Consider the following 23,553-nt stretch of genomic DNA (forward strand, 5'->3'; position numbering starts at 1 on the left):
CCTTTCAGTGAAGAAATTTTTCTTAATATCCAGCCTAAATTTCTGCTGGTGCAACTTGAGGCCATATCCTCTTGTCCTGTCGCCTGTTACTTGGGAGAAGAGACCGATCCCCCCTCGTTACAACCTCCTTTCAGGTAGTTGTAAAGAGTGATAAGGTCTCCCCTCAGCCTCCTTTTCTCCAGGCTGAACGACCCCAGTTCCCTCAGCCACTCCTCATAAAGACTTGTGGTCCAGAGCCCTCATCAGCTCTGTTGCCCTTCTCTGGACACACTCCAGCACCTCAACGTCTTTCTTGTAGCGAGGGGACCAAAACTGAACACAGTACTCGAGGTGGGGCCTCACCAGTCATGATCCTGGCTTGTGAATGCCACACGCAGTAACATATGACAGTGTAAATCAGCCTCCTCTCAAGCAAGTAGATGGCAATCCAGTATATATTTACAGGATGAGCTCCCTGAGGTGTATCAGGTGGCTTTATTTGTCATTTACACACACACTACTTCTGCGTCAGTGTCGTCCTCCCCCGCCCCGCACAGAAACCGCCGGGGGCCTGTGGTTCACCACGGGCTTTCCCCAGCAGGTACTCCCAGGGGAGCGCCCCATGGCCGGGACTGGCGGCACCCCGCGGGGGCCGGGCCGAGGCCGGAGCCTCAGCCGGCCCTGCCGCGCTCGGCCCCGGGTCCGACAAGCGAATCTTCCCGGGCTGCTGGCGGCCAATGGGCGCCGCCCGAGCTCGCCCCCCGCGGCGGGGAGGGAGGCGGGCCGACGCGCCGCCCGTCCCGCCCGCCGCCCCGCTGCCGCCCGGCATGCCGGGGCCGGTAGTTCTTTCCGGGCCTTTGCCTCCCCCGGGCCCGCGGCGCGGTGCGCGGCCGGAGGACTACAGCGCCCAGAAGGCCGGCGGGCCCCGCTCGCCGTCCCGCCGCGCTCTCCCCGTCAGCGCCTACGATCCCCGGCGAGCTCCGCGGCGCGGCGGCGGGGAGCGGGAAGGAGAATCCGGTCCGAGAGGGAGCTGGGCCGGCGAGGCGCGGCTGCGCAGAGCGCGGCTTCCTGAGTGTCTGGTGGCGGCGGCCATTTTGTGGTGCTTCTTCCCTCTCCTGTTTCGGGCTGCGGTGTCGGGACCTGGCGAGGGGGCGAGACGGAGCGGGGGGAGCCGGGGCCCTCACCCTCACCTTCCCTTCGCCTCCCTGCGCGGCGGAGCCCCCCTCCGGCGCTGCCCGCGGGTGCAGCTGAGAGCGGCGCTCGCCCACCATTATGGAAGACGACGGGCAGCCCAGGACCCTGTGAGTGAGGAAGGGACGGCGGGGGAACCGCGGGGCCTTGGTTGGGGTGGGGAACTCCGGGGGTGGGGAGTGAGGCCCAGCGGGGCCGGGGCGGAGAGGGCCGGGGCGAGGCGGGGAGCGGGATGCGCTCCCGGAGACGTGCGTGGCCGGGCCGCGGCGGGGGCGGGCGGGAGCGGAGCGGAGGGTGTGAAGGGGAGCTGAGGAGCGGGGTCCGGGCCAGGGGGGAGGCCGAGGAGCGGAAGGCGGCCCGGGAGAGTGCAGCAGCGGAGGCGGGGGGGGCACAGGCTTGTCTTGCACCGATGCGGGTCGGGGCGGGGGGCGGGCGGGACGGAGCTGCCGCCGTGGCGGTGAAGGGATTTCGGTAGGTCTGTATCTGGGGGGGGCATAAGGCTGTCCCCGGGGTCGGGCCGTCCGTCCCGGCGTTAGGAAAGTTCTTTGTGTTGTCCCTGTGGTGGGTGGGATGGGGAGCGCCGCCAAACCGGGCCGGGTGGCGGGCAGGGGGGGGAAAGTGCTTCTCCCTCCGGTGTTTCACAGTGCGGTTCGGTAACAGTCCCTTGGGCCCGGGCAAATGAAATAACTGTGTGTTGGCCATGTCTCTCTAGGCAGTGTTTAATCAGTTGGTGGCTGTCATCTGTTTTCTGTTTAAAAATATAAATTTGAGCTTTTTTTTTGCTTGCTGTTGAGTTCTTTTTGACTCTGCAGGTATGGTTGTGATGAGTTTTCTTTGTCCTGTTGTCTTATACGAGGGGGGCTAGTATGTGTGGTTAGGCACTTGAGAGCATATAATTCTGCTGTTGATTATTTTAACTAGCCCATAGATTCTCAGTTTCCAGTTGCCAAAGGGTGGTGTTATGTGCTGCGTGAACAGTTCAGTGTTCGGGCTGTCCATCTGAGAAACACAGCTCAAGACAGTACAAATGAAATCTTTATCTAGTTTTTGGGACAGTAGCCTTCAGAAAGGCTTTCAAAGATAACTTGGATTGAAGGCCACTTCAAAGAAACTACTGAAACAGGGTAAAATATCTCTGAATTTTGTTTCCACTACTACCAAAATGATGACTTGGCATTTGAGGTTTTTCAGGCGGTTTGTCTTTTTTCTCCTTCTTATGTCTGCAAAAGTTCTTTGAACTTGTTTATGGTGTAGTATAAGTACTTACTTAGTCCTTGCTCCCTGAGATGCACGGTTTAAATAAGCATATCTTAAATGCTTTTTGTGTTGACTACCCAAATGGCCTGAGTTTGCTTGACCCTGATAGTGGATGCAGTTTCAGAGTGTGAGAGGAGGGAAAAGGGCAAAGTTGCACAGCGTTTTACTCAGTTTTATTTTCAAGGTTCCTCTCTTCCTTAATTGGCTCCTCATTTTTTAGATAAGTACTATATCTAGAATAAGTTTTAAAATATTCTTTTACTTCTAGCAAGTGGGTGGTTCTTAGTAACGCATCCATTGATGACCTGACTTAGCCCATAGTCACTGACAAGGAAAAAATTACATTTGTACTAAGATATCTGAAATAGCATCTTTACAGCTGCCAAAGATGTTTTAATTGCACACATGTGACTGTTTAATTTGTCAAACTAATAAACAGTGTATACATTCATTTCCTAGTAGTTTTGTAGTAACCACAGTCATGTAGAGTTACTTTTCTGTAATTATTTGAGGGCTTTTTTCATAGAATACAAAAATTCTGCTGTAGCATTTCTTAGATCTCCTTCTTGTCCCTACTTTATCTCTAAATTCAGAATTGCAAGTTGTGTCTTAAAGATTATTATCCCAGGTAATACTTTTCATGTTTGGCAGTTGTTATCTCTCATATAAATAAAACTCTCTGGCCCCCAAGAACAAGTAATAGTACTGTAAGTTGAACTCCGTGTGTGTGTGTGTGTGTGTGTGTTTGTTTTTACGTAGGGCGGGGGGACTGGGACTCTTGGTGAAGAACAAATGTTTCTGTAGCTATTTGACCACGTGCATAAGCACTCGGTTGATAGTTTAAGTGATACTTTATGAATGTCTTTGGTATTTCATTTATTCCTTCAGGAAGGGAAAACCAAACCTGTAGGTTAGGAAGCAGTTTTCTTTTTTAACACTTACCTACATTTTTTTTTAATTATAAGAAGAAAAACCACTGCTCACCTAACATTTATGCCCATCTTAAATATCTCGGGAATAATAATTGTTTCTATTTGCAGTACTTACAGGTCTGTTATGTTGTTTTCAGTCATGATAGGTCAGTCATGAACCTCTTAAGAATTCAAAATATTTTCTGAGGCTTAATATAGAAAACAGACACCATTTGCATTTTTATTTCTCACATTTCATAACTGGTAGGCCTTTATAGAAATGTGGAGAGCAATGTTCAATATCTTCTGCCAAAAAGTTTTGCTTACTGCTCTAAACCATTTGAAGATAACTTGAGAAAGGGGGGCCTTTTTGTCACACCCCTCAATTCAGATGTGATGTAGAAAATTTACAGTGTGTAATTTTTCAGCTGGTCCTAAAATGAGCTGTGGGCTTCCATTTTTTTTTTTATATAGAACACTTGAAAGCTCTGTTTTCTGAGACTACTGTCAGATCTCCTTTCATCGCAAGCTGTATCAAAGTCCTTTTTCTACTTTAAAGGGGAAACTAAGCTATCAGAAACTTAATGCATTGCTAATGTTATTGGCTGTCACTGATAACTGGAAGAAAAGTTCAAAACTTGTATGTTCTTCATAGTAATGGTTTTAGAGAAAACTTCATGAGCAGTCAGTGAATACCCACAAGTTTTTACAGCGTTAGCCTTGCCATGGTGTATTCGAAGTGTTGTGGAAATTGGATGGGGTGCAGAAGTAAGACTTCAGCTGTGAACTGGGAGCTGGATTCGCTTCTATTATACTTCCTTTCAGTTCAGTTCTCTTGTAGAGGAATATTGTGTGCTAGTGGAGTCTATAGAGTGGATTTTTCTTGGTATTATTTTATTTCTAGTAGCTCACTAGCACTAGGCAGAGATGCTACTAGAATTTCTATGGGCTTTTCACCACATCAGTTACCTTATTGCTTATCATACTTTCTTCATTTAAATATGGAATCTGCTATTTCTTGCATGGTTGTCTGTGTGAGTGTGAAAACATATTTAGTATCTTTCTTCCAAGTAGTACATACGGGAGTTTTGTGGACCTAAAACTAGCGGCTGTAAATGTCCCTTTTTCCTTACCTGTCTAGGATACCGTGAAAACCTGTTTACCTTCACAAACAGGTTCAAGATAAAGAGTTTAATTCTAAAACTCCTTATTTGCTGATATGTGCTGCATTTATTCTTTCAATAATTTTACAAGATCTCTGAATTTCATATACAATTTCTTATTCTTTCTGTTATCAGCAGCATTAAAAAGTGTAATATATGGAAATTTATATCAGGAGATATAGATAGATATATGGTTTAGTTTGTTTTTTTTTTTTTTGTATGTGCTTATTAGTGGGTATTTAAGTGCTTCAAACTTGCAGAAGGGAACAAACACTGTTGCCTGTATGCAAAAAGCTACAACTTTTGCTGCCCTGTCACATTAACCAAGACAACAGCCTGTAAGAGCATAGTAAGTGGTGCTTCTCTGTTGGGTTTTATAATTTTGAAGAAGTTTGAATAATATATCCTTGAATGTAACAAAACAAAATGATTGAAATACAATGCAATAGGATGTTAAAAGCCATATATTTTCTTTAGGTGTGGTTTTGCTTATTTTGATTTCATAAAGTAGAGTAGAAAATACTATATTATGTTATATCATGTATAAATTGAGCTAGAAAGGGGAAAACTGGGTGCACCAATAGGCTGGTGATGCATGGCAGGTGATTAGCATCAGCTGAGGAAGGTTTGTGTTTCCAGAAAGGTAAGGTTTCTGTTCCTAATGTGTTGAATGTATTTCTTTCCTTAGCTATGTAGTATTCAAACATCGTACACTGAAGATGTTTGCTTGTATTTTTATTTTTTTTTAAGTCATCTTTAACTGTAAGGAAGGAGGTAATGTTACTGCAACCTACTTTACTTAAGGACATGAAAGTAACCATCAAGTCTTATTTTTCAGTGTGTTGTTTCAAATTCGTAGATGTTTGTATTCCCATATTTTATGTGCAGTTCAAGAGACTTGGGTCTCTGTGGGTGTTGTCCTTGTTACATGAACCATTTATTGTGAAGGTTCCCTCCAACCCAGACAATTCTACAATTCTGTTCTCAGTCTGTGTATTACTCAAGCTTCAGTGTTAGCAATTTGTGACAGGTATTAATGCCTTCCGACTATTGTAATACTAAACATCAAGGCAGTATTTGTCGTGTACATTTAGAGAATTAATGGACCATTAGGATGTTATGTCCCATTTGAATCTAGCCATCAGGTAGTCCAGAATTACACTGCTGATTTTTATGAAGAGGCTGTTTCATAGCTAAAGTTTATGATGCAACATTCTCACGCACAACTGTCTTGATGAAGTCATAGTGGTATTGGAAAACCGCCTAGTATCTCTTCTAGCAGTTAGTGTAATTTATCTTACCTTAATTGAATAGATTTTGAAGGAATGGCTTTTCCTGGCTTTTTTTGTCAGACCAAGAGGAATTCTTCAGATTGCTTTTCAGAGTTCTTGTGTTTCCAAAGTACATATTAGTATTATGCAGAAGTGGCTGAGATTTTGTTTTGCTATAGTTTGCTATATACTCCTTACTGTATCTGATTTTGCAGTAGAAATAATGTTAGTAGGACTTCACTGCATTTAATTTTATGACAGTGCTATCATACAGGTGCTTGTATCAGTATGCTGTTAAGGCATGGTGTTAACTAATACTGTTTTACAACATGCAAAGGAACAAGTACTAGTAATAAGTCCACAGCAGTACTGATGCTTTATGTGGGAATTCCTATTGGTAATTATATTTTTCATCTGATTTTAGTAGTATTTGCAAAGGTTAATATTTCCATTTAAAACTACTAGTGATCTACAACTTAATCCTGGTGAATGATTAACAGAAATTTAGTTAAGGTTTCAGAAAGAAGGTGTGGATAAATGTTTAACTGCTAAGTTTTCAAAATAGAAAACTGAAAAGCCAATGAGATGGGAAATTTGTCCTGTAATGGTTCTTAGAGAATTCTGCAGTTTTTAACTTCTTGACTGAAATGCTTCATAACAATACAGGCTGCAAATATATCTTCTATTAATGACTTCTATTAATTCATTTGTATTTAGTAAGAAAGTAATGAGTACATGAAAGTTTTTAATGGATGTTTTTATGTTCAGGTGATGTGATGTGTAAGAAACCGAATCTGGATCATGTGTAGCATTTAAGTCCCAACTGAGAAAGTGCAGAACTGTTTCATAGTTGTTGAAAGAATAGCAAACAAAAATCTGTTGATACCATTCTGTGTTCACAGAAACAATTTGAAAACAAATAGTGTCCATTTTAATTTTGCTGATGCTAGATGAAACTCCAGTTGTCAAACACAGAAATTGCTTTTCAAAATTTTTAAAGGGATGCCTGTTAGTCAAAAGAAGTGTGCACTTAAATTGCTGTACACAGAAGAATTTGGCTTATGCATAGACTAAGAAATGCTGGTTCACGTGTATGTTTGTTGAAGTCTATTAGCAGCTCAGACTGACTTTAGTTTACTGTATTATGCCATTCTATAATAGATCATAGTAAAATGAATAAAATGTATATTATTTCAACAGCTAAATCACAAAAGTTCTGCTGCATTTGTGGTTGCATTTGAATACTTTGTCTTGACAGGCATGCTTGTAAAGATAGTGGATGTCACTGTGCTGATGAGTTCTGTTGCTGTGACAAGCCTTTCTTTTAATTCATCACTTTGTTTACAATTTGATTGCAAATTAGTCACTTTTTTTTTAATAATTCAGTTTTGCATGCATGACTCTCATCCATCTCTGTGACCTGGTTTGACTTTTTGTGAGTTTAAAATGTAGATTATCTAGCAGAGTATCTAGAAGTAGTTCTAAAACTGTTATTGGATTTCTGGGTATGTCTAGGACTCTATCTGAACTTGATAGGTATTGAAAACTTGGAATTATTTCTACAGTTTTATAAATTAAAAAAAATCAGGAAGTATGGGTGATGTTAAAATAACACTGCCAGAATTCTGGGGAGTTTTACAGAGGTGGTAGCTGTTGACATAGATGCTGTGTGGAGCATTCCTACGGCATAATGCTGCATAAATTGCATGCATATGGGTGAGTGGGCTGGTTTTCCAAATGTTCAGGAAAACAGAAAAATTGAGTTGGTCACTTGCAAGGCAGCATAATTCCTGTCTGATAGGTACTACTGAACTAATAGGAGTTAGATGTGGGTTTGTACCCAAATTCAGAAGTAGTCTTGATTAGATGCTCAGTGGAAAGGGAACCTTAAAACATCCTTGCCAGGTTGGTTGCTTATTCTGCCCAATGTTCTTGAGTCATCTTCCTCCTGCTTTTGACACTTCTCTGCCAAAGAAATGATTGGCACTAGATACTATTGTCCAGTATTCTGTCTGAATCAAGCTTCATGTTCTCAGTTGTGTTGCTGACTTTATAGTTTAGAAACCACATGAATACCGCATTAAAACTATATCATGAAATAATTTGTCAATACTGTCTTTAAGATACCTGGGACATTTAAAGGGAGACATTTCTTAGTAATTTAAGATTTGAAATTTGTAATAATATTTGAAAAGATGAAAATTTCTGGTTAAAATGTTGTTTTTTTGTTTCCTTGTGTAGCTATGTAGGAAACCTCTCCAGAGACGTGACTGAAGTTCTTATACTTCAGTTATTCAGCCAGATTGGACCATGCAAAAGCTGTAAAATGATAACAGAGGTAAGGCCTTCTACATCCAGGGGGATAGCAAATATAATGTAACTTAGGATAAAGTTGAGCAAAATAAATGGAGTTGGGGGCTTCTTTTGACATTACTGCTAGTGGGGTTTTTTTATGTTGACTGTGTTTGGCTTCAGGGATAACTTTTTGTGGAAGAGACCTGTTGTTGTGTACAGTCCTGTGCTTTTGCCTTTTCACCAGCTGATGATGAGATTCCACTTTTCTTGAAAGATTGTTACTCTCTCTTTTGAGAACCACGTTTTTCTGATGAACCTTATTGTTTCAAGTGTTATTCGTGGCTATTTTGTGTGTTTTTCATTTTATTTGAACGTGAGCCTCAATAATTCTTTTCCATCTCAAATAAATGCTTCTTCACTGTATGAAACGTAAAAAATCCTTCAAAATAACTTTTGCTCTTCCTGAGCCTCTTCTGTTGCAGTGTGAATAGCTCTTGTCTGTACCTGTCTGTTCTTAAATTAATTTTTTTTCTTGAAACAAAGTGGCAAAATTTCCATAGTATTCCAGATAAGGTCTTTTGTACAAAGTGTTGGTAAGTATTAATACTTCCTTCTCTCCATTGTAAATACTCCGGTACGTTTAGGGTTAGTCGGCATTTCTGTGATCTTGTTGACGCATCTTTGGCAACTTCTTGCTCCCTGATATTTTTCCTTCCTTCTGCATTTATAACTGATAAACTTCGAGCAGGCAGGGACTAATCAGAACTTTTGGTAGGTTTAAACTTTGCTCCTTCAACTTTGGTTTTCTGTATGCTCTTCCTACTTTTTACTACTACTTATGCTTTGTACTAACTTGTAATTAGAGATTTCCTGAGTACACTCATGTTATTTTTTTTGTCAGGATGGTTAATGAAAGTATTAGAAGGCAAGTCTTAAGACCAAACTTCTTTAGGAACACTACTAGCATTCCTCTGTGGTCGTCTTTTTCTTTCAATGTGACACACTGCTATTTTGGGTTTCAGCTGCTTTTTCTCCACCTGATGCTTGTTTAATCACTCTCATCTTTGTTTTAACTACTAACTTCCCATGTGGCACTTCTTAGTGAAGATTAGAGCTCTGCTACGTTTTCTGTAAGTTCATTGGAGGAAGATAACCAAACAGAAGGATAACAGAGCACAGTTGTTAGTTTTACTCTGAAGGAACAGTTTTGATTGTCATGCGCTCTTCAGAAATAAAGTACTGCTGCTCCAACCTGTGGCTGATCGAGAGATGTTAGCATCAGTTCGATTTCTTGAGAACCAGATGAGAAATTCCAGCACTCATTTTACCTTTATTTAGGCTTTGTGGTTTTAAGGTTTTACATAACCATAGGAATAGCAAGAGAGACGTCTTTATGAAATAAGTAGATAAACAAAAAGCTACTTGCAGCTATATTCAGTCATAGGGAGGTGAACGCACTGGGCTGACCTTAGCACCTGTCACCAAGCAGTCAGCAAGTGCAGGTTGGATTCTAGACTGGAGCTGGCCTGCAGCTACAGTGCTTTTAACTGTCAAAGTACCTGTCCATACTGTCCATCCTTCTAATCGGTGTGTTGTAAACTTTTCATGGGCACTGAGTTAGGTTTAAGTGGTTCTTACCTGTCCATTGAGAGGCTCTTCTTATGTTCAGACAAGTTCTTAGTGCTCAGGAAGACCTCCCCACAATCCAAAAGCGTACTTCAGTTGAAGCATCAATGCACTAAATCTGCTAAAGCCTTAAATGGGTTTTCCAAATCTTGTTTTCATTGCAGCAGGAAAGCAGTATGGGGAGAGGGGTGAATTCAAGCTTACTGTTCTGTTTTGGGGCATCTGGGGTGAATGTGCTTTTTAGAGGACGTCATGGCTGTTGTGACTTAAACTCTTTTTATGATCTCAGGTATATCTTCTCTCGTCTGTTCATTTTGCATTCATTAGTGACAGCTAGTACTGACAGTGTTTAGAAGGATAATTTCAGACTACTTGATCATTTTAGGTATATGAAGGCCTTGTGATCAGTTCAGCTATTAGACCTTAATAGCTTCCCTTGTTCAGGTGTAGACAAAAGTGTGTTTGAAGATGTACAATCCAGTTTTATGGGGCAGAATTAGAATTTCTTTGTCCATACAGGAGTGTATGCGTTTTCAGAAGTTAAATAGTAAAACTGGTAAAAGCCTACTCTTAACTTGTGTTAGAGCTGTGCTCTTTCAGACACTGGGGGAGGTTGATATGCAGGAATACTGATGCTAAAGCAGTTTCTTTACGTGCTTAGACCCTTCCCTGTTTAGTTTAATATTAGTGTTTATCATCTTTTGGTCCATGTACATGCAGAGTAGTTTATGTGGATATTTTGGTGTAAGGCTCTAGTTTCTGTACTCATTGCATCTTTTAGGCAGATTAAATCAATGTTAAAGTTGGCATTCTAATCATTGTTCCAACTCGATCAACTTTTCAGAAAACTTTTACTTTCTTTGCACTTAATACTCTGGTATGTTTAATACTTCAGTGAGCTTTGTTTGTCAATTAGTGTTTTTAAAGGTGATTCAATAGGCCATCCTACTAAAACAGCCATGATTTAACAAAGTAATAAGCAATTGATTAATACCTTTTTCCATCAGTCAAATTATTTTGAGTCATTTTAAAGGGATATTTCCCAGTTGCTGGGTATAACATTTTTTTTCACTCAAGACTGAGAATGTGCAGCTTCTAGGTTCCTGTCTGCTAGTCATTTTCAGACAAATAAAAGACTTCCTAAGTAGGAGGAGAGAGAAAATTGGTGAAAATGTATCTGGGGAACAGAGCTTTCAAGCTTTGAGTATATATATGAGGCAGAAGACCGTTTTTGTTCTTCTTTCCATTCTTCCCCTTTTTTCTGCCCTTCCATCCAGTCTGCAGATCACTTTTCTGGTAGTTGAATTATTTTTATTTTAGTAAACTTAAAGTACTGAGCCGTCACGTGAAGTAAACTATACTTCAGAAGTTGCTAGACCTTTAATAAAAAGTCCATCTTAATTCTTGCATTTAAGTGTAATGTCAAAGGCTATTTCATAAATCTAATGCAAATAATTCTTAAAGTTTCTAGCTATAAGTAATATATTTTCCTGGATTTTCTTCTCAGCAACCCGATAGCAGAAGGGTCAACTCTTCTGTTGGATTTTCTGTTTTGCAGCATACAAGCAATGACCCTTATTGCTTTGTGGAATTTTATGAACACAGAGATGCAGCTGCTGCATTAGCTGCTATGAATGGGAGAAAAATTTTGGGAAAGGTAAGTTGCTTACACTGTAATCTTAGATTTAAGGAATATAGGCTTGTGTAAAAAAATATTAACAACTGCAGGGCATTCATTTTGTTGAAGATGTTTACCAGGGTTAAATATTGTTAGAATAATATTTTTAAAACAGTGTTTTAAGAAAGTAAGTCTTGTTTAGGAAACATACCGTTTGTGATGTTCTAATTATGACAGTGTTTTACATTGAATGATGATTTGTAAACATTGACAGTTGTAACGCACCCTTGAATGAAATTATAAAATGTGAGAATTTTGTGAATTTATACTAAATCTTATACTTATTTTCAGGAGGTCAAAGTAAACTGGGCAACAACACCAAGTAGCCAGAAAAAAGATACATCCAGTAAGTAAAGCAATGCCACAGTTATCACTCCTACACAAATACTTCACAATGTGGTAATAATTTGTCATAAATGCATTTAAACTTTTCTCCCTCCCATCTTGTGTTTAATAGAATTTTGCAAACTAATTCTTCTGTTTCTGCTTTACAACTGGGGAAACTGGAGTGGACAGATTAAATTGCTGCTGCTCATCAAATGGAATCCTGGGCGTTCCTGGTTCCCAGTGCTGTGTGCAGAGCATCACTTTCTCAGGCCTTGAAATTTTAGATAGCAGTTAAATATTTGATTAGTAAATTGTTTATTTTCAGATCACTTCCATGTGTTCGTTGGGGATTTAAGTCCAGAAATAACAACAGAAGACATCAAGTCAGCATTTGCTCCTTTTGGTAAAATATCGTAAGTATCATAATAAACATTTCCAATATCAGTTAGAAAATATGACAGTGATAATTTGTTTGAGTTGAAATGTTACTGATTATCTTTTTAGATAATTTTTCTGATGTTAATTTCCTTACGTTGGGTGGGTGGTAAAGAGCGGTTATTGTTTCATCTCAGTATCTATATCATGATTGTAAATACAGTAATGTAATTGTGTTCTGGTTTTGCTGAAAGCAATGTGCTTTTAACCTAATTTATATGCTAATGTCCTTCAACTTTTTATTAAAATTTAATTACTGTTCCTAAGTGTGACTTTTGTTGTTCAGAATGTGTACAGAGTAGTGACTTGACAACTGGTATATGTGGCATCCCCTGTGTATTTTGTATGCATTCATAGTGTGTTTCATAGGCAGTATAGAAAACTGGGCAATTGGAATATAATTTTATGAAGCAGCTGGTTGAATAACTTATGAACATTTGAAAGAAGCTAATATTTATGAGAATGAAATCTAATTTTTTGGATAACAGGGGATGAATTAAGATTATAATATTTAAATGAAAGAGTGGTGGATTTACGATATGTGCACATTTCTACCAGTTAAGAGAATGTTTCTTAAATTTCTCATAGATAATTCAGGTGTTGCTAAATCACCTGATGTTTTAATTGAACATATTTAATGTTACAAGAATCCTTGTGAGTGCTAAATTATGTATGTCCTTAAGATTACTGCTACAAAAAAAGTCTGTTAATATTATATCAGTTTATAAAAAAACTTTCAAAGTTGAGTATGAACGTTCTTGTACTACTTTACAGGAATATATTTCTAAGAACAAAATTCTTATTTTTCTCTTGTTCTGTACGCATATTTTTAAATGAATCATAAATCTTATTTCTTACCTCTGCTATTTTGTTTACTTTGCTTTTTGTCTCTTTATGTGGTAAGTAGTACTGTTTTAAAAATCAATTTAAAGAGAATAATTCAGGTTTCTGTTTCTCAATCTATATTTATACCTGAGACCTGCAGTTTTTCTAAAGTCCAAGTCACAATTAAAAGTAATAGCATTCTGGTTATTTTGCAGAATTGCTCATAAGAATGGACAGGATCTTGAAGGCTAACTGCAAGGAACTGTGCACACTGGAACTCAGTTGTAGATTTTTTCTCATTTCTATTTATTCTTATTATACATTATTTATATATACATATTTTAGTATTTACATTTTAACATTCTATATTCAGTGCAGTTCTATATTTCCAATCATTTTAACTTACTCACTAAAATTTCTGTGTAAATTTGTTGTTTTCGTACTGGTGTGCTTAGCATTGTTGTTAGTTTTATTCTCCTTTCTTAAATTTCTGAAAATGTCAATTTTTCAAAATTTACAGCTACCCAAACTCCAAAATGATGGTAGAGAATTGACCAAGAAAAATAAAGAAATCTGTTAACAGGCCATGTATGCCTTTTAATTCCTATTTTTTCCTCTTTTTCGATTTTTTAATATTTCATATATTTTGTATCACTAGGCAGAAGACATTTAACTATTTAGAAAATGCATGGTAAATTAGATAGAATTGTTACAGTAATTTATAGAACAGTAAACCTTAGAGGACCCTAGCCAATAGACTATTAGAAAAGGAAACTTTGTTTCTCTTATACTTCAAATTTGAACATTCTAGTTTTAGCCAGTATAGGTTATGTGGATAGGTTGCATGTTTATTACATGTTATTTTTTTTTGTCCTACTGCTTTTTTCTAACAGGTAAAGAAGCAATAGGGAGAGTTCAGGAATGACTGTAGTTTTAGGGCTAACTGAATTTATAAGAAAAAATTATGCTCACAATACAGTGTGTGTGGTTCCTTTTAGTTTTTATTTTGCAGGTTATTAATATTACCCTCATATAGCTGTGCTTCTTTTCACAGGGATGCACGGGTAGTTAAAGATATGGCAACTGGAAAGTCAAAAGGCTATGGTTTTGTATCTTTTTATAACAAACTGGTGAGTAATCACAGTGTAGACTTAAAATAATTGCCTGTTTTCCACTTCTAGTTTTGCCTCTTTATGTATTCACTATGTATCAGACTTTCCCAAGGGAAATAAATCTGCTTGTACAGGACAGATTTACTTTTAGTCAAAACCTCCTGTTATTTATAGTTAAGGGTTGAAACAATTCAAGTGGGAAAATAGACTGGAGAACGTTGCGAAAGACGATTCCTGAACATAGAAAGCTTATTTGGGTGTGTTAGGGTAGTTCCGCTTGGTCTGTGGAGCCACCGAGTTGGGCGCCCAGTCCCACCAGTAGTGCTTTGGGTCTCTTAGCTGATACACCACCCCAGGTCCACTGTGGTTCCCTGTGTTAAGGTAGGAGCCCCTGCAAAATGATGTCCTGGAGCCTGCAGTCCTAAGGAGCATAGCACCAGGCTATGTGGCAGGGTTCATGTGGGACCTAATGCAACCAAGCTTGTCATACGCTCATTATGGCTGGATTTATTTCCTTGAGCTCTGCATCTCAGTAAAGCTCTTGGCTGGTCCTTTGCTTGAGCTGTAAGAACATTTTGAAATCTAGGATGGTTCTTTGTACTGAGCGATTAATTGGTGGCTAAGAGTTGATTCTGAACTTCTAAAGCACTTTGCTTATGCCTGTTGTAAAACTGAAGGTTGTTCTTGGTTTTGTGTTGGGTGGTGTTACCTAATGAATAATGTTATCTTAGGAAAAAATGCTCCAACAAGTGACTAGTATCCCTTTCTGATACAGGTATTAAAAATGTTATTTGTAGAATTTAATCACTATAGTACTGATAAAAATCAGATAAAAAGTAATGCTGTGCCTTACCATTTGTAGCTATGCAATTGACTTAACAAATAATTCTTGGTAATTTGGAAGTTAAATGTTTGACAGCATAAGAAATTTGTGAAAATTGGAAAATTGAGTTGTATGTGTTTAGAGGTACTTTTTGGACAACATGGGGAAACTGTGTAAACAGTTTCCTTAAATATTTTGCATATGAAAAAGATGCACAGTTAAGGTTTTTGGATGTACACGCCTATTTGTGTGGTCAGAAGTCCTACATGTCAAGACTCTATCTTCTGTGACAGTTATCTGGAGCTGAATCTTAATCAGAAGAAAAAGTTGGAGTTTCTTTTCTTCAGATTTGGAAATGCCCTAAGATATTACAATTAAATGCCTTGACTTAGGGTCATTTTCCACTTACATTTGGTTTATTTTGTGTTGCAGCTGAAGTTAGACAAGAGGAATAGATGTCTTATTTCCTTGTACCCCTCTTCCCTTATCATATGGTTGTGTTTGGTTTCTGTGACTGTCGGGGGAATAACAGCCATATGGAATACAAGTTACTGGGTTCTCTTAAGACTGAGCCATAAAAACTCCAATTTAAAATCTGTATTCATTCTGCAAAATTAATGGGTGAATTCTAAATGTAATACTAAAAAGTACTTCTAAAATTTGTGTCCTGATTGCTGTTCACTCAAACAGCAACTGCACCTATCGGGTTATGCCGTGGCCATCCTGACCTGGTAGCTTAAGGCCTGTTGTTCAGAATTTGTTGTCGTCCTGCTAGATTTGGGGAAGTGGGATATATTCCCAGACTCCAGGTACTCCAGCCTGAGGTCTTAATGCACACCACAGTTACGAGAAAATTCAACTCCTGCATTGAACTGGAACAGTTATGGCATGGGTTCCATTCCATTTGTGTCATAGCTGTGATCCTCAAGGCTGGCAGCAAGATTCATTAGAACTAGTTTCCTTTCCTAGTCAGTTTGTAACTTACTCATTATGTTTTGGGAGTGAGGGTACTTGAGTCCTGAGTGATTTGAGTTTGTTATAGGTGGAAGCCTTCAGTGTGAGGCAGGACAATGCTAGCTGCTCACATTTAACTTACCCATGTGTTCTCTTTGTCCCTTTGTTTGGCGTTTTCTTTCTTTAGCTTTGTGCCCTTGGAAAAGCATTTCAAACGTACATACTGTTTGCTCTGCTTCTCTTTCAAAGCAATTGGTGAAAAAATTGCTTCTTGCAAATGTTTGCAAACTTATCCCTTCCTTACTAGATGTTTCTGCTTACCATGTGAACTTCAAGACTGCCTTCTAATTTACGCTTAAGATAAGAAGTTAAGGCACGAGGGCCATGGACTCTTCTGTGTGTGTTCATACAATGACTTTAATATTTAGAGAACTTAGAAAGCAATCTATGCTCAGACACATATTGCATGCCTCCAGAGGGCAGAAGAGAGGATGGGATGGGGCAGGGGTGTGCAAATAATAAATAAAAGGAAACTTACATGCTCAATCAAGTTGTATTTCAGCGTTACAGTTTCTTAGTAACTACCACTCAGCTTTCCCGGAACTTAGGATTTTTCTACCTAAACTTGGCCTATTATGTTGAGTGCATATTAAGATTCTGAAAAAAACACATTCAGATCTTATTATACAGTGTCCTTTGCAAACATGTACTGCATGGTATAAACGTTACTTGGGTTGCATCTGAGAAATTTTTCAGCAAGGGATTTTGATGACTAAAAAGTCTTTCCTGGCTATTCATCTGTTACTATTAAATATACCTTTGTTTATTGTGTTTTTAATAGTCAATTAGCAAAATAATTGATTTTTAAAAAATAATTAAAATTATAGTAGTTTTATTTCAGTAATTGTTTCTGGTATCTGTATGATCTTTGTACTTTTTTGGGCAGCCTTCAAATATTCTAGTACAGATTCTTGTTGTATAAAGCTAGTGTACATATGATTGTAGTTGGCTTCTAACCTGTGTGTAGAAAATGAGGGTGGGAGGAAGGTTTTACCACATCACTTGAGGGCCTTCTCTGCTTGGCTTGGTGTTACTTCTTTTTTGACTGCTTACTGTGGTGGTTCAGAATTTCATATACTTTTTACTACTGTTACTGGTTTTGTCAACAGAATTAACTGACAACCAAGCCTTTCTTAGAAGTAGACCTGCATATACATCTTGGACGTGTTATAATCTTTATTTTAATCTCTTTAGGATGCAGAAAATGCTATTGTACATATGGGAGGCCAGTGGTTGGGAGGCCGTCAGATCAGAACTAACTGGGCAACACGGAAACCACCAGCCCCCAAAAGTACACAAGAAAGTAAGACCTTCATGTGATGCTGTGTTGTGTTTGCTGTCTTGCACGTCACTGTTCATTGGAGGAATAAAACATGCTGTTGCCAAAATCATGTCATTTAATCACATACCTAGCTTGACTTCCAGATCTTAAAGAATAGTTTTTTTGATATATCAATGCAGTGATGGCACAACTGGTCTGTCATAAAATACTGAATATGTTTTTTAAACGTATAATTCATACTTGTGCACGAGGTAAGTATCTGAGACTCTATGGTTACTGTTAGCCTACTGCTTAAAAACAGACTTCTCTCTTTGTAGATAATACAAAACAATTGAGATTTGAAGATGTAGTAAATCAATCAAGTCCAAAAAACTGTACTGTGTACTGCGGAGGAATTGCCTCTGGGCTAACAGGTATGATTTGTTTTGTTGCTTTTCTATTATTGAAACTTTTTGGATACCAAGATGGTTACTAATTCAAAAACATTGTATGTTGTAGATCAACTTATGAGACAGACTTTTTCACCATTTGGACAGATTATGGAAATAAGGGTGTTTCCAGAAAAAGGTTACTCATTTGTCAGGTATGGACAAAGAAAAATAAAACCTGTGATTTTGTTCAAGTATATATATATTTCATCTTTCTGTAATATCACTTGATTGAAGTTCTGTGGATGCATTAAAAGCTGTCACCGTATGTTCATAGAAAAATTTGGAACTTTTAAAAGTGCCCACCAATCTTTTTACCTGAGAAGATGAATATCTGTGAAAGCAGGTATTTTTCTCTGGATTTCCTGTATGTATGGAGTTACTGTTTTTTTAACAATCGGGTGAAAGTACTACAAAGCATAATGTTAGTTTGTTTTTACATTCTTTAGATTTTCAACCCATGAGAGTGCAGCACATGCTATTGTTTCAGTTAATGGAACCACAATTGAAGGACATGTTGTTAAATGTTATTGGGGTAAAGAATCCCCTGATATGACTAAAAACTTCCAACAGGTAACTGCACTTAACCTTTTCATTGTATTACAAAAGCAATTGTGTATATACCTGTAATGCCTTCCCAATTATAGCAGCTAAATTTTGTGGTAGAGTTCTTATGAAATTCCATGTTCTGTCTCAGTTATGTTCCAGTTGTTCATCAAATTGGGCTAGTGATTTTGATGGAGTATCTGTTACTGTCTTCTGGATATGATTCAAGATAGGGAGAAACTTTGAGGTAATGCTGATTCTTGCTAGTTCTCTAACTGTGGACTTAGGTGACTATCCAGCTAAATACTATTTGGTATTTCAAACACAAATAAGTTTTTCAGTACAAGGATCTAATTAAGTCACAGTCATGTCTTGTTTTTCTGATCTCATTAGTGCTTGTTCTAGCCCTGTGATTGATATAGCCAAAAATCTTACCTTCAGCAGCACAAAAGGAACACAATCTGTCTCTAGAACCTGAAGTACTATGAATTGTTCTCTCCATAGGTGGATTACAGTCAGTGGGGGCAATGGAGCCAAGTATATGGAAATCCACAACAGTATGGGCAATATATGGCTAATGGGTGGCAAGTACCATCATATGGAATGTATGGCCAAGCATGGAATCAACAGGGTTTTGGAGTAGAGTAAGTAATTGTATTTAATATTTTAGAATATTCCAAGAATGTTATATCTGAGTTTCAGGCTCATTTGGTTCAAGGATTGTACAAGGTTCCAAGCCTTAGGTGGACTCCTATGTGTTTAAAGCTTATGTTTAGTGATTTCCATGGACCAAATAATGGGGTGAGTTGTTCTGACTTGTAATCGGTCACACATTTTATGTATATGGACGTCTTTGAGACTGAAGGCACGAAGACCTTCTATGGTAGGGTTTTGGATGGTGGGTCTTGTATGATATCTAAAAATTTTCTGGATTCTGACTTGAGGTACTGAGTACTGTAGAGTCTGAGCCAGGCAGCCTATGGAGACTTTCCTGCAGGGTTTGTAATCCTGGAGAGAAGAAACTACAGACTGACACTTTAATTGGTGCAGTTTCAGAATTTGGGTGGGCTTTTAATACTTGATCTCTTGAAGACTACAGTCTTCACAACAGCTTCTTGTTTGAAAATTCTTCTGAAATAACTTGTTTACGTAGTTCTTCATTATCTCCTGCCAGTTAAACGTATTAAGTCCTGATAAGCCTGTCACTGGTATTTCTGCCAGAGTAGGCGTTGGGAATTTTTTGCATTTCTGCGTCACTAATGTTGACTTACAGCCACCTGCGTATGTACATGCTTTTGGAGGTGGTTGCCCTATGCAACTGGTATCCAAAGTTTGTGGGGCTTTTTTTTCCTTTGTTCTTGAAAAGCTTATGATATTTTCAAGAATCACATGTTGTAGCACTTAACCTGAATTACTTATTAAAAGAGAAGAAGAAATTTTTCTATTTTGGTATTCATAGTAGTGTAGGAAGGATGTTTTTACGTTCTTTTCTTTAGTCTGTTGTCTTGTAAATAACTTAACTAGCTTGCCATGAGTATTTTCTTTTTTTTTTTTTTTTTTTTTCTTTTCCCCCACCCCTTTTTTTAACCACTCTTGTTTCTTTTTAAGCCAATCTCCATCTGCTGCCTGGATGGGTGGATTTGGTGCTCAACCAGCCCAGGGACAAGGTGCTCCTGTAATACCTAACCAAGCTGGATATGGTATGGCAAGCTACCAAACACAGTGAGCTGGGACTCTGTTTAAAAGTGTGTATTTCATGATAGGCTGCAGTTTCCAGTGACATTCTGAAGACTGGAATGTAGACAATGAAAAAAGAAAATATTTATTTTAAAAATGGAAATGTTTGGAACCTTTAGCACAGCTTTGCTTTGGTGAAGGACACAAATGTCTTCTAGTTCTGCCTTTTTAAGTTTTTGTTCATGATGGATATGAACATGTTTTTCTTTGTGTACAAAAATTGAAAATAAAGTCAATAAAGACAATTCTGACTACAAATTTTGATATAGTAGGAGAAATGGCTAATGAATTTGATTTTTAGGTTACCATTCCATTTTTTTTGTTCTGTCTTCAGTGTTTTATATCACTGTGCTTTTTAAGAGAAATGACGTTGAAAAACAGCAAGTTGCTCTTAGTTGAACACACATCCTGAAATAAACTGTGGACCAATCATTACAACCTGCTAGACAGTATTGATTTTTCAAGAAACCTGTGGGCATAGCTCAGAAAGTATATGTAGGTCTTGGAAGAATTTTTTAAAAAAATATTTAATTTTTCTACATGCTTAAAGAAAACAGTGTGATACAAAGAATAGCTCAGTCTAAAAAGAAAAACAGTACTGTCTGAGTAATTTCACATAACTTTTACTGTCCACATTTCAGGCACACATGAAAACTTTTCAGAGCTGGTTTGCTTAGACTGTAGTAATTTGCATTTAATTTTGAGAAGTAAAAACGTTTTTACAAGTATGCTGTTTGTATTCAAATCAGACAGTCATACTTGTGCTTTTACATAAAGTTTGAAGGCTACAAATTGTAAATATTTCATAATTACAGTGTTTCAAAAGCATGCTCAAACATAGAAGTAGCAATGTAATTATTCAAAGTAATACTTAATATACTCTACTGCTTTAAATGCAGTAGATTGACAAGAATGTGCAAGACTGACATTTCCAAAGTTGGCTATTATGTAAAGTTACATAAAGAACTATAACAAAGAGCCTTAATTTTAATTTCATAAATCTTTAATGCATCACCTTTTTGTCATTCGAAATACGAATTTTTTGCTTTACGTTATTTGGTATGTAAATACCTTGGTTAACAACCTTGTAAACCTATTTCAAGGTTATTATAAGTTGTATAGTATCTTGAGTGTTTTGAAAAATCTTGATGTTTTTTAAGTCTAGAAATATTTTGCCCAAGAATTTTTTAACAAGATTGTTAAAAACATCTTATTTTAGAGAATATTCAATGTGCCATTTGGTAAATGGAGATGCAGTTGAAACAGTACACTGAGTTGTGACTTATTTTTAATTAAAGTTTTTGTCTTTATGGGTGGTTTGCATGTGATGAACCTGTACAGAGGCTGGGTTGTTTGTGTACTGAGTGTGTAAATGGATAAATCATGAAGATGTTTAAATGGTATACTTGGGTTATTTCTGAATTATTTTATGGATACATTGATATAAACTGCCTCAATAAATTTGAAGTTGAAAATGAATGTAAGTTAGATATAAGTACTGTGTCTTACCTGTGACAGCTAGGGGGTGCAAATGTTTCAGCTGTATCCTGAAATACACTGAGGCAGGCACAATTAAAAAAAAAAAAGTAGGATTTGCAGTGATAGTTCAGCGAAGCAAACTTGCATTTTAAAAGAAACAGAATGTTTGATTTTAGAGATGATAGTTCTGAACGAGTGTCTGAGAAGTTGCATATTTTATCTTTTCTGTTTCTTAACCATGCAGGTGTTGCAAGTTAGAATAGGTTTTGAAATGGAAACTTGCAGTTTTGTTAAACCCAGCCAGGTTGTGCAAATAACTACACCTAATGCTGTAGCGAATCACATGAGGTTTTGTTCCTCCTCTTCTACTTGACATGCTGAATAGTACCTTGACTTTCAGGTCATGTTGAAAGTGAGATATACTGGAAGAGCAATTTAGTCAGTTGGCTCAACTGTACCCAGAGATACTCGTACCTCTGGGCATCTAATGCATGCAATAACGACTGAAGTTAGTGTGGAACCATAAGTGCTTGTGCTGACAGAATTCGCCCTTTATCTCTGTTTCTCCTTTATGGTATATGTAGTGTTTTTCCGCTCAAGTTAGGAATCTTGTCTACAGGACTTTGTTTTTCTATAAATTTTGTATATACGTGTATATCTACGCGAGGATCGGCCTATACATTGTAGTTTGGGGAAAAAAAAAAAGTCACGAGTAAGTCTGCGCATTTGTTACACTTGTTAACTGGTTTAAAAAAAAACACAAGTCAGTAGATACATGACTTGCAAGTTATTTTAGGATTTCTTAGACTTCACTTGAAATCTGGGGTTTCTGCATAATTTTAGGTGTTTCACATGATTATGTTCTGGATGCATGCTGGTATGTAAGCAGTATGTTCTTTAGGCGCTACTGAAGATTTAAATGATGCAGTACATTGCCACATAAATGCCCATATAAATGGGTGTGAGATTAAGGCAGTGATCTTTCATGTGTAGATCACCTTAAATCTGATTATTTAATATGCCTGCTGTGGAGCTGGGCCGTACCTGACCTGTATTTCAGGATGAAAGATAGGATATACTTTCTCATTTAAGTCTGTTGTCATTGATTTATACATTTTTCGTTAATGGTGACATTTCTTCGCAGACTGCTCAAGATATGGGAGTCTCCAGTGTCTTTTAATGTTTCTATAGCACTGCGAGGAAGAGCTATAATTTGGATTGCTTTCTACTCAGTAGCATTCATAAATGCATCACTGACAATTTTTTGGCACCAAAGAGCCTCTTGCGCCATACTGCTTTTATGAGTGACTGTTACACTGTTGTAATTTCTCTAACTACAGAAATCAACCACTACCTAACCCCTTACCACTAGGATTTGGATTTCAAAAAGTATTGATTTATCATGGCTTAAGTTGATGCGTGCAACCTGAAGCAAGGTTGTAATCTGCATTTGCAGAAAATGTTCAATAAAAGTGAAACATGATAAAGGGCTTATCCTGTATTGTCATCTGTCAAAACATTGTCCCTCTCTTTGCTGTAAAACTGACAACAGGCATACAAGGCTGAACTTGTAAACTATGCACTTGCAATCATGTAAAAGATGTTTTATTTAAAATTTTTCATGCAAAACCATTTTGTATTTTGCAGAGTTGCAGTAGTAAGGCTGTAAATCTAAGGTTATGTGTAGCTTTTCATCAGTCCTGCCTCCTTGTGTATATTTGTTAACGGTTTTCAGACATACTCTTCCTGTAGAACCTTTTTCCTTACTAAGATAACTTCATGAGATGGCTATTCACTGTATCGGAACCATTTCCTTCATTTCACTCGCCAAAAATGTCTCACAGTGAATAAGGCTTAGTTTTGCAGAAAATGAGTGATTTGTTTTTCTTGTGTTTGTACACAAGGAAGCAGACTTAAACTGTATGGACATGATTAGTGTCTGATACTTATTAATTATGTGACTGTTTTTGAACAAGGGCACAAGTCATTATTTTAATCACGTGGAACTGTTTCCTGGTCAGCAATAAAAGATTTTGTTGCACTGTTCTTACATTGCAAGATACAGGCAATCTTTTATTCGGTATACTTCAAAAAAATGGATGGAGTTTGTAAAGAACTACTCTGTACAGTTTGGGATCTGGATTGCTGCTGTAATAGCTGATCATATGTGGTGC

At 38.0% G+C, this 23,553-nt stretch overlaps 1 protein-coding gene across 4 annotated transcripts; it reads left to right on the forward strand.

The window, feature by feature from the left end:
• The first annotated feature begins 1,027 nt into the window (after positions 1-1,027).
• TIAL1 (TIA1 cytotoxic granule associated RNA binding protein like 1) lies at positions 1,028-21,388 on the forward strand. Of its 4 annotated transcripts, none has more exons than XM_082486266.1 (12): positions 1,028-1,280; positions 8,014-8,110; positions 11,201-11,350; positions 11,663-11,717; positions 12,024-12,111; positions 14,013-14,088; positions 17,102-17,210; positions 17,507-17,602; positions 17,688-17,772; positions 18,067-18,190; positions 18,668-18,807; positions 19,772-21,388. In XM_082486266.1, the coding sequence occupies exons 1-12, from the start codon at positions 1,252-1,254 to the stop codon at positions 19,887-19,889; spliced, it is 1,167 nt and encodes a 388-aa protein (XP_082342392.1). In that variant the 5' UTR covers positions 1,028-1,251; the 3' UTR covers positions 19,890-21,388. The 4 variants fall into 4 exon arrangements, with proteins under 4 accessions (XP_082342392.1, XP_082342393.1, XP_082342394.1 ...); XM_082486267.1 differs by having other exon boundaries at positions 11,252-11,350; XM_082486268.1 differs by lacking the exon at positions 19,772-21,388 and adding an exon at positions 18,315-18,410 and having other exon boundaries at positions 18,668-18,685.
• The last annotated feature ends 2,165 nt before the right edge of the window (positions 21,389-23,553 follow it).

This window comes from Vanellus vanellus, assembly GCF_965231255.1.
Source record: "Vanellus vanellus genome assembly, chromosome: 7".
NCBI classification, from domain to species: domain Eukaryota; kingdom Metazoa; phylum Chordata; class Aves; order Charadriiformes; family Charadriidae; genus Vanellus; species Vanellus vanellus.

What these genes read in the sequence shown, in the direction of transcription:
- TIAL1 (XM_082486266.1), top strand. Translation starts at nt 1,252, where the DNA reads ATGGAAGACGACGGGCAGCCCAGGACCCT. An exon ending in GCTGTAAAATGATAACAGAG is followed by an intron (nt 8,111 to 11,200) that starts GTAAGGCCTTCT and finishes TTTTCTTCTCAG; the next exon opens with CAACCCGATAGCAGAAGGGT. An exon ending in TATCTTTTTATAACAAACTG is followed by an intron (nt 14,089 to 17,101) that starts GTGAGTAATCAC and finishes TAATCTCTTTAG; the next exon opens with GATGCAGAAAATGCTATTGT.